This window comes from Sinocyclocheilus anshuiensis, unplaced genomic scaffold (assembly GCF_001515605.1).
Source record: "Sinocyclocheilus anshuiensis isolate Anshui unplaced genomic scaffold, SAMN03320099.WGS_v1.1 scaffold209, whole genome shotgun sequence".
NCBI classification, from domain to species: Eukaryota; Metazoa; Chordata; class Actinopteri; order Cypriniformes; family Cyprinidae; genus Sinocyclocheilus; species Sinocyclocheilus anshuiensis.
In genome coordinates, this window is record NW_015540880.1 from 1,480,738 (window position 1) to 1,495,690 (window position 14,953).

Consider the following 14,953-nt stretch of genomic DNA (forward strand, 5'->3'; position numbering starts at 1 on the left):
ATTTATAATACATTATAAGGGTATTCTTAAGGCATAATAATGAATGTATAATGCATTTAAAAAACCTTATAATATGTTGTATCATCTCATTAATAATCATAACAACAAATATAACACTTACACATTTGTGGTTATAACATTTAAGAGTATGATTATTTATAACACACAATGAATCCTATCTTGACAGTGTTGATTTAAGATCTGCACATTATCTTACTATATCTTGTGAGTGATTAGGAATGGTTAAGTGTTTTTGAGTGTTTCCTGTGAGGTTAATGTTAATTTTACTGTGAGCTAGTTTAAGCTCAGTTGCAATACTTTCAAATTTTTAAATGCAATGTGTGAGGGTACCATCAAAATAACCATACTGATATTACAATAAAAATAGTTGAAAGCAACTGTGAACATTCATCTGATCTGATATCTGAACTTATGGCTGTTTGAGAAAAAAATATTATTATTATTAGCATTAGTATTAGTATTATTTAGAAGTGGTCTTTGTCTGCTTTAAGTAAAGTGAAGTTACTTTACTTAAAGCAGACAAAGACCATTTATCGTCAGAATAGTCCATCTGCCATCAGTGGTTCAACCGTAATGTTATGAAGCGACGAGAATACTTTTTGTACGCGAAGAAAACAAAAATAACGACTTTATTCAACAATTCATCTCCTCTGTGTCTCTCCGCATCACCATAGCTCTTCTGTGTCGTTCAAATCAAAGCGTAAATACACGTAGAAAACGTATCCTTGTGTCGCGGCTGACACAGAATAGCGTACGCTGCTTGCGTCCAGCGGATATTCTCCAAAATGGTGCTACGGTGATGCGGAGAGACACAGAGGAGACGAATTGTTGAATAAAGTCGTTATTTTTGTTTTCTTCGCGTACAAAAAGTATTCTCGTCGCTTCATAACATTACGGTTGAACCACTGATGGCAGATGGACTATTCTGATGATGTCTTTCATACTTTTCTGGCCCTTGACAATGTCACTTACTTGGTAGGCAATGGGACAGTCACAAGCCTCCCGGTTTTCATCCAAAATATCTTAAATTGTGTTCCAAAGACGAACGAAGCTTTTACGAGTTTGGAACGACATGGGGGTAAGTGATTAATGACAAAATGTTCATTTTGGGGTGGAGTATCCCTTTAAGAATACCCTTATAATGTATTATAAATATGGGCTTCATAAAAAGTGTTACCCTTTTTTTTTTAGAAACGTTAAGAAAGACTGTACAAATGTCATTTTGAGTGCAATGAGTGAGAGGCCAGCTGATTGGCTGTTTGCCATCCTGTTAGTTGTTGTTATTTATGGGAGAGAGGAGTAGCCTATAAAAGCTTGTTCATAAGGGTTGTTAATCACAAACAAGGTCTAAGCACTCATTAGCACCCACACATTAGCACCTGCACCAGGACCTCTCTTGTCTTTGATCACATCATGTTCAAGATTTTGGTTTTTGCATTGCCCATGGCAGCTCTGCTGTTATTTACATCTGCACAGGTAATTTATTTAATCTTTTTTCTATTTGAAATAATTAAAAGTGCATTTATATTAAGGAAATTGATGTAAGATTCACATAAAGAATGAATGTAACTGGTTTTGAAATATAACAATTTACTATCAATGCAAATGTATGCCAAACAGTGCTTTTTAAATTAAATGGGTAAGAGGTTATTTTAAACGATGGCAATTTTGTTATTTGTGTGACTTTTCAGATGCTTCATTTGATAATAGTTTAGCAAACACAAATGTAGACAGCATTGTATTATTGTATATACGTTTTTCTTAAGTATTTTTAAGCATTGAAGTAAAAAAAAAGCCTGATGTCATATTCAAAGTGTATGATTTGAATATTTGATATTCAAGATAACATAAAGAGGAGGGGATGAATGATGTCACACATGGGTGTGTCTGTGTATAATTACACTGACTTTAACATCTTGTAATGTGGTTCTATAAGCAAAAAGATTTATAATGGTAATCATCCCATTATTTCACATTTCAGAGCACCACAGAAAATCCATCTACAACCATACACAGCATTACCACTGCAACCACAGAAGAAACAACAGCAGCAACAACAACAACAACAGCAACAACAACAACAGCAGCAGCAACAACAACAACAACAACAGCAGCAGCAGCAACAACAGTAGCAACAGCAGCAGCAATAACAACAGTAGCAACAGCAGCAGCAACAACAACAGCAGCAACAACACCAGCAGCAGCAGCAACAACAACAACAACAGCAGCAGCAACAACAGCAGCTTCCTTCAACGCCAAAACAGCAGCAAACGCAGCCGCAGTCCCAGCCGACCTCGCAGACTCTGCCGTTCTACCAGCATCTCTTGCAGCCGATCGGTCAGCCGCAGCAAACGGCGTCGGTTTCCCCGCAGCTCTCTTCACAGCAGCCCCCGCAGCCGAGAGCTCCCAGCAAGTGGACCCAGTGTAATGTGGTTCTATAAGCAAAAAGATTTATAATGGTAATCATCCCATTATTTCACATTTCAGAGCACCACAGAAAATCCATCTACAACCATACACAGCATTACCACTGCAACCACAGGAACAGCAGCAACAACAACAACAACAACAACAGCAACAACAACAGCAGCAGCAACAACAGCAGCAGCAACAACAACAGCAACAACAACAGCAGCAGCAGCAACAACAACAACAGCAGCAACAACAACAGCAACAACAACAGCAGCAGCAGCAACAACAGTAGCAACAGCAGCAGCAATAACAACAGTAGCAACAGCAGCAGCAACAACAACAGCAGCAACAACAGCAGTAGCAACAGCAGCAGCAGCAACAACAACAAAAGCAGCAGCAACAGAAACAGCAACAGCAACAGCAGCAACAGAAACACCAACAGCAGCAACAACAAACCCAACTAGTAGTACGATTAAGAGCACACTGATAACCACAAATCGAATTCCCAAACTTAGTGCTTCATTCGGTCTACTGTTCCTGCCAGTGTCCATGTACCTGTGGTGACAATGAGCAGTTGGCAATCTCTGGTGGTGTGGAAATTTGATGAGTAACCATCTGAAATCAAGAGCCACTACAATCAGGAAAAATAATTTAGCTTGTTAATTTCCACCGTTATATATATGATAAAACATTGTCTTTTATTTTTAATTATGTTTTCACATAAACAATAAAATAATTGTGAGAAAAAAATGAATAAAGAGTTCTTGACATTCAGAAATATTTTTTATTTTATAAGGACATAAAATAACTAATTTCAATAAATACATAAACGTGACTGTATGTAAACTATTTTAATTTATACATAGACTTATTTTGATTTTACTTTAAATGGTGCTGGTTTTTTATTCTCAAATCTTCTGCTGACTGGAGTTAAAAACGCACGCTAATGACTTGAGTAACATGAATCTATTTGTCTCACAAATTGATCAAAACTGTAAGCTTCCTTTCACAGAAATTTTCATGAAAGATGCATTATCTGCATATAGTTCAACTTCCTTGTGGTGAAGGTCAGCACTGTCACAGTACAGGTAGAATGACATGACATGCTTCAAAAGAACAACAGGAGACTTTAATAACAGCAATTATTTTTTTATGCACTGTAACTACACTATGGGATACCAAAATGGACAGATTTACAGCAGATGTAATGTTTTATTAAAAGCATCTGTTAAGGAACTTATTAATAAAATCAGTGTCTTGTATTTGTGTTCATTGTGCTTGTTTTACTTGATGAATCAGACAGTCAGTTTTCAAGAGGTTGAGATATATTTATTTCCTGTTTGGCGATAAAATAAAATAAAACAAAACATAAAACATAAAATATAATGGACTCTAACCCTAAAATGGGCAGATTTCCAGCAGAATTCTAATGTTTTATAAAAAGCATTTAAGGAACTTAACGTATGTGTACTTATTAACTTATGAAAGGAACTTATGTGTACATTGTATTTGTTTTACAGAATAAGTAGATCCCTTTCCTTTATATGAACTAAAGTCGCAGCATATCTTTCATAAATTGACAGATTAAATAGTAAAAATATTCATAATGTGTTAAAAGATTCGGTTACACTTTATTTCAACGGTCCACTTTAAACATTGTTACGTAACTACATCAACTAACTCTCATTAGAGTATAAGTAGACTGTTAGGTTAGGATTAGAATATATATATTCATAATTGTTTATTAATTTCACGTAAGCATAAAGCCTGAATGCCATCTATATATATATACACACATTATCCTTTATTATAATAAAGTCACTCTTCAAATCAATGTGACCTACATTGGCAATAGAGGAAACAAACCGTTTTGATGAGAAAAAAAAATTGGGAAGAAGAAAACAGAAGCTGCTCTAAATCAAATGAACAGCATGTAATGCTAGGTAATAGAAGTTAATACAAGTCAGTCAAACTTTCCACTTGAGTTGTGAGTTTAAATGATGCCTTGATAATATAAGCGTATATCTTTATTGAGAGTGTTATAGGTTCCAGAGGTCACATGATCCAGAGGAACAAGGAAGCAAAAGGATATTTCCAAGAAATATTATTACATCCTTAAATCTGCTCTTAACACTTTGTTATAAAGTATAACTGGAAAATAGGGAGGGTTAAATAGGTTAAATAATGAGAAAATTGGGAAACCACACTGGCATAAAATCAAGACATTCGCATTTAAATGATCTTCTAACACAGTGATTCTAAATAAAAAGATGACATGTTAGCACGCAATATGAGAGGCGAATAAGACAATCGCTTGGTTTCGGTTTACAGGAAAAAGGTGAACCAGTAAAAATCCATAAAATAGTAACATCATAAAATCAATAAAAGCTGGACACACACCCCAGAACAAATACCACCTTTATCCTGGACCAGGGAGTGGCTGTTCAGCCTGAGAGTTTTCACTAATCCACACCTGTGTACGACCATGAGAACATGACATAATTACAGCTCATAGATGAACCTTATATAAGAGCGGAGGAAGGACACGGCCACATTGTGCGCATCTGTTGGCTTGGTCGCAGTTTGAAGCAAATCTCATTCTCTGTGGTATCTTTTCTGATTACAGTTTTCTCTCCATCATGAAGTGGATGATCATAAGATTTTGCATGTTGGCTCTGCTGGTCTCCCAGGCTCAGGTAAATACATACACATCCATCAATAACTTGTATATTTTATATTCACACTCCACACAATGCTGACATCTTACAATATTATCATATGCTATTGAAATATGTGTGGCCTCCGGGTAGTCTTGAATAAGCTAAGATGAGGTCAGATTCTGATAAACTCTTTTCAAAGCTATAGAGAATGCAAATATTGAACTTTTTTGGAAATAATATAATATAATATAATGAAAAAAATGTATTTTGTGTGGTTTTCCAGTATAAAAAAAAGTCTAAACATCTTAAAAATGACCCGTTATTAGAGAATCTATCTTGAATTATTTTTATTACTTGTTTTAACCAGAAATCTAACAAAACATAGTGAGATTTATGCTTAAAACAAGAAAAAAAAAAAACTCTTTGTCAGTGGTCTAAGTAAAATATACAGAAAAAAATCTGTACTTTTTCTGTTGTTTCCCAGTAAAAATGTCGACACATCTTACTAAAAGAAAACAAAATGATTTGACAACCAAAATTGTTTAAATGACAATTGTTATCAGAAAATCTCTTAAATTATTTGTATTTCTTGTTTTAAGCAAAAAACTAACAAAACATAGTGAGATTCATGCTTGAAACAATGGAGTATGTTGATGAAGTAATAAAATGACTTCTCTTCCGCTTCTCAAGTAAATGTATCATGCTTCAAAGATATTCCGATGTTTTTACTTTTAAATTGTTCCCTAAAAGACTAAAGGGACAACTGACTTGGCAACAACTGATGATACTTCAGTTACAAGAACAAATCCAACAACTGTAAAGACTTCAACTAAGACTACAGCTCAACCCACTGTTCCAACAATTGATACTACTTCACCCATAATAACGAGCATAAATACTTCAGATACAACTCAAGCCCCTGTGACAACTCCATCAGATCAGCCAACCACAACGTCTCCATCTTCAGAGCCCACCATGATTCAAACAACTGAATTTCCAAGCAACATGACTGATATGACCACAATGACAAATTCCTCAACGCCAGTGAATGCCACCATGACAACAGTAGGACAGACCTCAATCTGGACGACTACGTCATCCAGCGACTCACTGACAGTTACCATCATCAGCTATACTCTATCCGTCCTGCTGTACATGATGTTGAATTGAGCATTATTTGATTCAGCACCCTGGATTAAAGCTAAACTTGTTTTGGAAAGTACTGTAGTACAGTATAATAGAATATAAGTAATATATAAAGGTAAAGTATATACTATATGTATTACTTTATATATAAATGACTAATGAGTATATAAATGACTATTACATTTACAGTAGTATAAGCCAAAACTGAACAACAGATAATAGTTTTATTGATTGAATGTTTGTTATGGTTGTACAAACCTGCTTGCTGCATCACAAATGAGGACTACCTAAAAAAGCACCTACGATTTCAAATGAAAAATGTATAGTTTAAAATAATGTCTGAAATAAAAAAAAGGATCTGTTGATTGTATGTATGTCTTTCATAGTAAAGACTAATTCAGATTTTCATTTTAATGTGACAGTAATGTATTTACTGTTTAGTAAGTGAGCCTTTTCTGGACTAAAATAGTTTAAGCAAAATCAATCATTTCCTTTTACTCAGTTTATGATCTCATTACATCCTAGGAAAACATTAAACAAATGAGTCAAGCTACAATCTACAAGATAAGAATGACAAATAATCCAGTTGACTTCATGTTTCTGGGTCAATAAATTTAGTAGTCGGATACTGAATAGGAGATGCACGTCTTTCACAAAATAAGAGGGATCATGAAAATTGCACGTTTTTTAATTTAGTAGCCTACTGTATTGAATAAGCTATTTCACATAACGGATGTTTATATATACTCCACAAGACAAAATAATAACTGAATTTATAAAAATGACCCCGTTCAAAAGTTTACATACCCTTGAATATTAATACTGTGTGTCATTTCCTGGATGATCCACGACTGTTGTTTTGTTTTGTGACAGTTGTTCATGAGTCCCTTGTTTGTCCTGAATAGTAAACCGCCTGCTGTATGGTTTATTAGGATAGGACAATATTTGGCTGAGATACAACTATTTGAAAATCTAGAATCTGAAGGTACAAAAAAATCAAGATACTGAGAATATCGCCGTATTACTAATCAAAAATTAAGTTTTGATATATTTATGGTAGGAAATTTACAAAATATCTTCATGGAGCATGATCTTTACTTAATATCCTAATGATTTTTGGCATAAAAGAAAAATTTATAATTTTGACCCATACAATGTTTTTTTGGCTATTGCTAAAAATATACCTAAGCAACTTAAGACTGGTTTTGTGGTCCAGGGTCACATATGCCTCGGCAACTTTGGGCACCCGGGTAGATAAGAGAAGTTATTTCTTGAAAACAAGCAAACAGACTAGCAGGTGGTTTTCTACAATGAAATCAAGCATTATGTAAAAAATAGACAATTGTGGAAAAGTCCTGGGAATGACGTATCAACAAGTGGTCTGTATGCTCATTGGACAGTGACCGATAATGAAATTGTATAAAGATGGTAGCCTGGACAGAGACAGATTTAGATGTTCTGCAGGCATCTCGGCTTTGTTGTCTTCTTGCAATAAAGTCTAATTTTGACATCTGGAACTCTGCCTTCCTGAGCATTATTTTGCAAGACAGAGAAGACTTTTCTCTACAACAAAACTTTTGAACGGTAGTGTATATTGTTACAAAAGATTTCTATTTTGAATAAATGCTGTTCTTTTTATCCTGAAAAAAAGTATCACAGGTTCCAAAAAAATAATAAGCAGCAAAAATGTTTCCAATATTGATATTAAAACAGCATATTAGAATGATTTCTGAAGGATCATGTGACACTGAAGACTGGAGTAATGATGCTGAGAATTCAGCTTTGAGCAATAAATTATATTTTGAAGTATATTAAAATAGAAAACCATTATTTTAAATTGCAATAATATTTCACAATATTACTGTTTTTTTTTCTGTATTTTTGATCAAATAAATGCAGCCATGATGAGCAGAAGAGACTTCTGTAAAAAATCACTGATCCCAAACTTTTGAACGGCAGTGTATAAATATTACTTACGTGTGTAAAAAGACATGGTAGAATAAGTTTGTTTTATTTAAATATAAAGACAACTAGAGGGCCTTTTACCCCAAGTCCTAGGTATATACATGGTTATATTATAAATAAACAATATATAATAGTTCACGTATTGTTCCCCACTTCTTCCCTAACTGCGTTTTGGGGCCTTTTTGACCATAGCTGGTCTTTTCACAGGCCTTTTATGGGCCTCTAGCCCATTTAACTAGAACTTTTACCCCCAAAACAATATTTTCACTATCAACTTTAGATTTATTAACCAAAAAACAAACAAAAGTGAAAATTATAAAAATACAAATTATAGAGTCCAGTCTTGAATCGTGCCCTACAACAACTGCTTGTTCTGCTTAACCTTTAAAAACTCAAGGGCAATAGGCAATAATATAAATAAATAAACCAGAGATTTAAGGTGAAAACTATGAAAGCTAATTTCTGCCACATAAGAAAAAAAGTAATGCTTTGGTCAAACATAATTATATAGAAGTCTAAATTGTGACATAAATAGTCATGAAAATTATGAGAAAATAGTCATAACTGATATTAAAAGTTGAAAATTGCATTATTAAAACTGTATTGCCTTCCACAGGGATTCATAAAAGACAGTGCTGCAATTCTCAGTAACATTTTATTTATTTATTCAGACACAAAGTGTGTGTGTGTGTGTGTGTGTGGAGACCTGTAAGGCCATGTACAGTGAAGTTCCCGTTGACTGAAGGTATGCCACTCTAACTCTCAATAGATCCTCCTCACTGTGAGCCACCATCACACCCTGGACCACCTGTGACTACAAGAGTACAGGACATAGTATCTCTCAACACATCTATAGCCGTTTCAAAACAAAAATAAAAACAAAGACTGTGGGCAACTGAGCATTATACAGTGCATAAACAAGCAGTGGTCTCATTATTTGTATAAAGTTGTATATTTGTTTAAAAGAACTTCCTGTTTTGCATTTGCATGCGCTTTGCATGGATTTAGCATGTTGTATTTCAGGGAATAACTTGCTATAAATTCTTTAAAATATTTTTTATTGATACATTACCTGCCATGCAAAACAATGTAAGTTTATTCTAGTACTGTAATTGTGTGCACACTTAGACAACATTTTTCTATGATGATTAGGACTTCTGTTGTTATTATGTTGAACAAATGATATTTTCTATCCACTAACCTCAAACCAAACCCTCAAAGAAAGCTTTCTGTATTTTTAGCCCATCATAGAGTTGGTTTTAGGTTTTACGTTACTCTTTGATGGGACATTTGGCACCCAAAATGCTGGTAAAACCTGATCATGCACAAGATCAAGTTTTAAAGTAAATAATTTAGGAATGGCATTAATTAATATTTGGCTTTTTGAAATGACATTTATAAAGATATAGATATTTCTAAAATGTAAAGAAATTAAATAAAATAAAAAAAATCCCAAGCTTACTTTCATAGTTTGGAGCCGTTGTGCCAAGAATAGATACTGGTTCTGTATACATTGCACTGATGAGAAAAAGAAAGAGATGAATTACAAATGCTTTGTGGATTTACATTAATTGATCATTACACATCGATCACACACACATTAATACATCCTCAAACATACATAAACCAGTTTTACCTAGTGTCTTTAAGCCCTTTTTGAGGTCTCCAGAGAGGACTCCTTTAAAATGTCCCTCTAAAGCGTCCTCCACTGTCTGGCCTTTCTCAAACTCCAGTTCTTCCAGCACTGAAGTAGAAATAACATTACTGTTTACACACATTTGAAATATTTGTTGTTGTCAGCCTTACAAATACCATACAAGAAAGCTTAAATAGTACATATGGATATGTTCCAAGGATTTGAATGCGTCAAATTTGTCAAAAACTTTACATAAGTAATCACCTGTACCAAGGATACAGGAAACAACAACCTTTCCAAACACTAGGACTGCCAACAATGGCAGATATTAAACGGTAATAATGAAACGTTCTGACATATCTCATGCACAATAATTTCATCAGAAGTATAAGTGGTCAAATTTTGAAATACCTTAAAATGTAAAATCCCTACATTTAGATTTGTAGACTAAAGATGTTATTTAGTGTCTTTATGAACAATTTTCCTCTTGATTAAATGTTCTTAAGGAACGGTTTTCCACATTTATCTTCTGAAGACATTTTCCAACAATTGTGTCCCTGAAATTATAGCTAGACCAGAAACACGTATACAAACACTTGCAACTCACCAGTTCTAAGATGGTCTGGGTTTCTTGTGGTGAGTAATTTGATCCAAATATCAGCTGCAGGTTTCTTGTTTTTCAGCTCCTCAGATAAAGACTGCAAAACAAAATCATAATATACTGAATTCAATCAGGCAATTAAATCAATATATGAAATATGCATCTTATCTGAGTGGAATTCTTAGAAAACTTTGGATATCTGTCATCCTGTGATCTAACGGAGCTGAAATATCTACAATCTGAATCCAACTTCAGAGGTCATCTAGAGGTCACTGTACTGGCCGTTGCAGTGCAACAGATCAAACAAAGCAAAGTCAACATCATAGGTTTTATAGTTAAATCTTTGTCAGCTATATCTCTTAATATGACATGAAAGCAGTCCTTTGAGAGAGCCAGAAATCTTTTAAAGGAACAATTCATCCTAAAATGACAAATCTGTTATGAATGTATATGGACTCACTGCTATATCCTGGTCAATAATTCCTGGCCCATTCTCTTTCTGATAAAGGAGAGAGAGAAAGAAACCGAGAGAATGAGCACGATCACTCACATAGCAAGAGATATTGACATGCTGATGAAGTCTCAACACAATAAAATTGGTTTTGGTGGTAAATATTTAACAGTGAGATTCAGGACAGGAGTTACCACACTTCTTACCTTCAACAATGCCACAATGAGCTTTGAAAAATCTCCACTGGTTTCACTTATCAAGTCTTTCTCCAAATCCCGCGTATACTCTGTTAAAGTGACACTAAATGTTGAAACATTCAAACACAGAGTGATAGAAAATGTATGCAATTATCACTGTTATATTCAATTCTTACTGAATTAAATATTATAGTGATAACATATGCACTAGCGTTTAAACGTTTGGGGGTCAGTAAGATTTATTTTTGAAACAAATGAACACTTTTATTCAAAAAAGGATTAATTAAATTGATTGAAAAGTGACATGAAAGACATTTACATAGTTACCAAATAAAATAATTCTATTTCAAATAAATGCTGTTCTTTTGAACTTTTTATTCATTAAAACATTTTTTACAGACGCACTTTTCTCAAAAATGCAATGTCATTTACAGCATTTTTATGTTGCTTTACAGTGTAAAATCACCAGTAATCAATAAATAATTAGTGTCATATATGAACATAATTCTCTGTAAATATTTAGTGCTCATTTTGAGTGATCATCATACGAAAAACTTCTTTTTAATTTTTTGTAGACAGTGACATAATTAGTTTGAAGGCAATTGGCATAACAGCTTTTTAACTCTATGACAATATGCAAAGCTTTAATTCACTATGAGTTGGGTTAAAAGACGTTCCAAAAAACAAGAGGTTTTTAATTGCATTCATTAAATTAAAAGGTTCAATATTTTTACATTTAGTAAAATAATTCCTAAAGCACCTTGACTATATGCAGCCCTGATGTCAGAGAGCTGCTGTGGCATCCTTGTGCACAAAATCTCTAAAAGAGTTTCTTCATCTGTACCAGCACCCTGAACACACAAAAAATGAATACAGACTGAGTGGATGTTGATCTATAGTTAAATGTACGCTGATAATCACAGACACAGACACAGACACACACACCCACACCCACAGACACAGACACAGACACAGACACACAGACACAGACACAGACACAGACACAGACACAGAGACACACACACACACACACACACACACACACACACACCACACATCACACACACATCACACACACACACACACACATTACACATTACACATTACACACACTTTTGTATCATGATGAGGATTAATCATTGACTTCTATTGATTCTATACTGAGTTAATGATATTTTATATCATTATTATATTTATATATTGGGAATTATATATGAATTGAATTTTTATTACCCTTGTGGGACATTTGCTCACTATATTAATATATTACTTAGTCATTTCTTATAGTATTTGGCCTCTAAAAAGCATCCTGACCCCCACACACAGACTGACTAGATTGTGATGATTTGGAGATGATTTTGTTTCTCACTTACCTTTTGTGAGAAATTCTTGTAAACCTGGGCAAGAGATCGTCTCTGAGCATTACTGCGATTGGTTAGTAATCTCACAATGGTGCTCACATCTTTAACAAAAAGTTATGGTAGTTTGAAATGAAAACAATGAAATAAGGTAGAATACTAGCAGATTGAATTTTACTACCACAATCATGCCTCATGAGCATTTATTTAACTGTACCTTTCTTCTCCAGTGCAGTGTGAAGCACTGTAACATCTCTCTCGGGACGGAAATTTGGGAAAGGCCGAACAGACCCCAGGGTGCCCCACCACATGGCTTCAGACTGTGGGATGATAAAAAAATATAGGCATGTAAAGAGGAGGATGTAGATTGTAGAAGAAAAGAATCCTGATGTAGAAGAAAAATGGTATTGAGAAGCAGTACTACACAAAAAGTGAGAAAAATGTACAGATGCAAACATTCACCGTAAGTGGAGATGTTTCCTGTCAGTTAGCTTCTGTCTCCATGGCACCACTTGTTAATGTAAAAGGAAGTTATGCACAAGCTGCACCGAGAGAAAAACAAAGTTAACTCTTTACAATAAGGTTCAATTAGTTAATGTATTAACTAACATGAATGAACAATGAACAATATATTTATTACAGTATTTATTCATCTTTGTTAATGTTAGTTCATGAAAGTACAGTCGTTCATTGTTAGTTCATGTTAGTTCACAGTGCATTCACTAATGATAACAAGCACAACTTTTGATTTTAATAATGCATTAGTAAATGTTGAAACTAACATGAACTAAGATTGATAAATGTTGTAGAAGTATTGTTCATTCTTAGTTCATGTTAACTAAAGTAGTTAACTAATGAACCTTATTGTAAAGTGTTACCAAAAAAAAAAAACATTGGTGTAGAAACAATTTTCTTTAGTAAATTTCACAATTAAATGAACACAATAAAACGGCAAGTAACAATTAATTATACATGATATTTTAAGTAGAAAAACAACAAAAAAGGTATTTTATTGTAAAGCATACTCCAATAATCTTTGTTTTATTTACACCTTTGAGAAATAATTTTTAGTGTATAAACAATAACAAAAATAATGAAAAACACAACACCTCAGAAAGAGCATAGTTCTTCAAAAATACTGTAAATAAATAAATTTCTTTTAGCACAAATAGACAAATTAATAAACAAAGAAATTAACTTAATTCTCACTTAACACTGATCAAATTAAATTCAAATAACCGATGATCCTCCTGACAAAAAGAGGAAAGCGCATGAAAATGAAATTTGGTTTAAAAAGGTTTACCTAACTTAAAAAGATTACTCGGATAGTGATGATGTTTTGTTAAGGTGGTTTACCTACTGAAGACTCAGAAGGGTCTGTATTTCAGTCTCAGGCGAGATCGTGTTTCAGTTTTTTTGTGTGTGACTCCTGATCTGCCCTCTCTCAAACTTGATAACGCAAGATGAAAACTTAAGGTTTTAAATCGCTGTTGGGAAATAAATAGCATCCATATGCCGCAGTTCTCAGGCTCGTCTACTGCAAGAAGCACAAAATGTCTCAAACCGAACAGAAGCTCTATGCCTTCGATCAGATCAGATCAGATCAGATCAGATATCCCATGGGTGTAACCTTGAGACTACACACAAGAACTTTAAAAACCTGCACAACAACTGGAAGACTCAGTTGACTAGATTCCTCCACAAAACAACAACATTTCTGAACTACAAGGATTCTTCGAAGAAAATTCTCGAACACGTTTTGATGTAGGCTACATTCAAACGTTTCGATGTCAAGTTATTTGCTACAAGCTGCATAAAACAGGTTGTAATTTGAGAAATGTGTGAACGTGTTGTTAATGTCAACAAAGACGTTAGTGGAGCTGAACTTGAATGTGACTGTGTACATAAACTCAAGTCAAATGTTGAAAATATCATGATAATTTTCCTCCACCTGCAAGACCAACATCATCAGGTGTGGCGTTTGATTTGTAGACCTGAACAAACAAAATGAAATCAGTACACGCATCTGCATACTTGTCATTCATCAGCAGCCGTTATCAGACATTGACCTCACCGCTCCACACTGCACCTGCAGTGTCACAGTCTCACTGATCGATCGCATCTGATCTCAGCGTTAACACAAGTACAGCCTGGCAGTACATGTTTCCTAAGCCAGGTTAAACTGATTAAAATGAATAAACAATCACTACTTCACATGTATGTCAATACAAGTTGTTCTTGAAGAACCGTTCTAAGAAATTAACACAGATAGTAAAACATAGCCCACACTTAAAGGCACATGTAAGATTTTTTTTTATTAAAATAGCCAAAAACCACTAGAACTCTGCATCCGAAAACTTAGGCAGCTTACTTGCTGCCTCGCTGCCGTTGTACGAGGCAATGACTTTGCAGGCAGTGTTTTTGCATGAAGGCACCTCATGAAACTGATTTTGGACAGGCTTCTGAGGCAGCATAAGGGTTTAATGATCTACAACAAAATAGAACG

General features: G+C 34.3%; 2 protein-coding genes and 1 long non-coding RNA gene across 3 annotated transcripts; 1 reads left to right on the top strand and 2 right to left on the bottom strand.

The window, feature by feature from the left end:
• Nucleotides 1–4,950: 4,950 nt before the first annotated feature.
• Nucleotides 4,951–6,588, top strand: LOC107688417 (cell wall protein DAN4-like). The gene is made up of 2 exons (XM_016486075.1): nt 4,951–5,129; nt 5,844–6,588. Exons 1-2 carry the CDS (start codon nt 5,073–5,075, stop codon nt 6,261–6,263), a joined length of 477 nt encoding a protein of 158 aa, XP_016341561.1. The 5' UTR covers nt 4,951–5,072; the 3' UTR covers nt 6,264–6,588.
• A 2,301-nt stretch (nt 6,589–8,889) lies between these two features.
• Nucleotides 8,890–11,931, bottom strand: LOC107688418 (annexin A2-like; the record flags this gene model as incomplete). Its single annotated transcript, XM_016486076.1, has 7 exons — nt 11,850–11,931; nt 11,099–11,178; nt 10,902–10,940; nt 10,448–10,538; nt 9,841–9,948; nt 9,667–9,722; nt 8,890–9,018 (listed from the first exon to the last, which is right to left on the bottom strand). Coding segments are annotated over exons 1-7 (546 nt in total), but the record flags the coding sequence as incomplete, so codon positions are not given.
• A 554-nt stretch (nt 11,932–12,485) lies between these two features.
• On the bottom strand, nt 12,486–12,983 carry LOC107688419 (uncharacterized). Its single transcript, XR_001634233.1, has 3 exons — nt 12,910–12,983; nt 12,665–12,767; nt 12,486–12,551 (listed from the first exon to the last, which is right to left on the bottom strand). It is a non-coding gene; the product is annotated as an uncharacterized LOC107688419 (long non-coding RNA).
• Nucleotides 12,984–14,953: the final 1,970 nt, after the last annotated feature.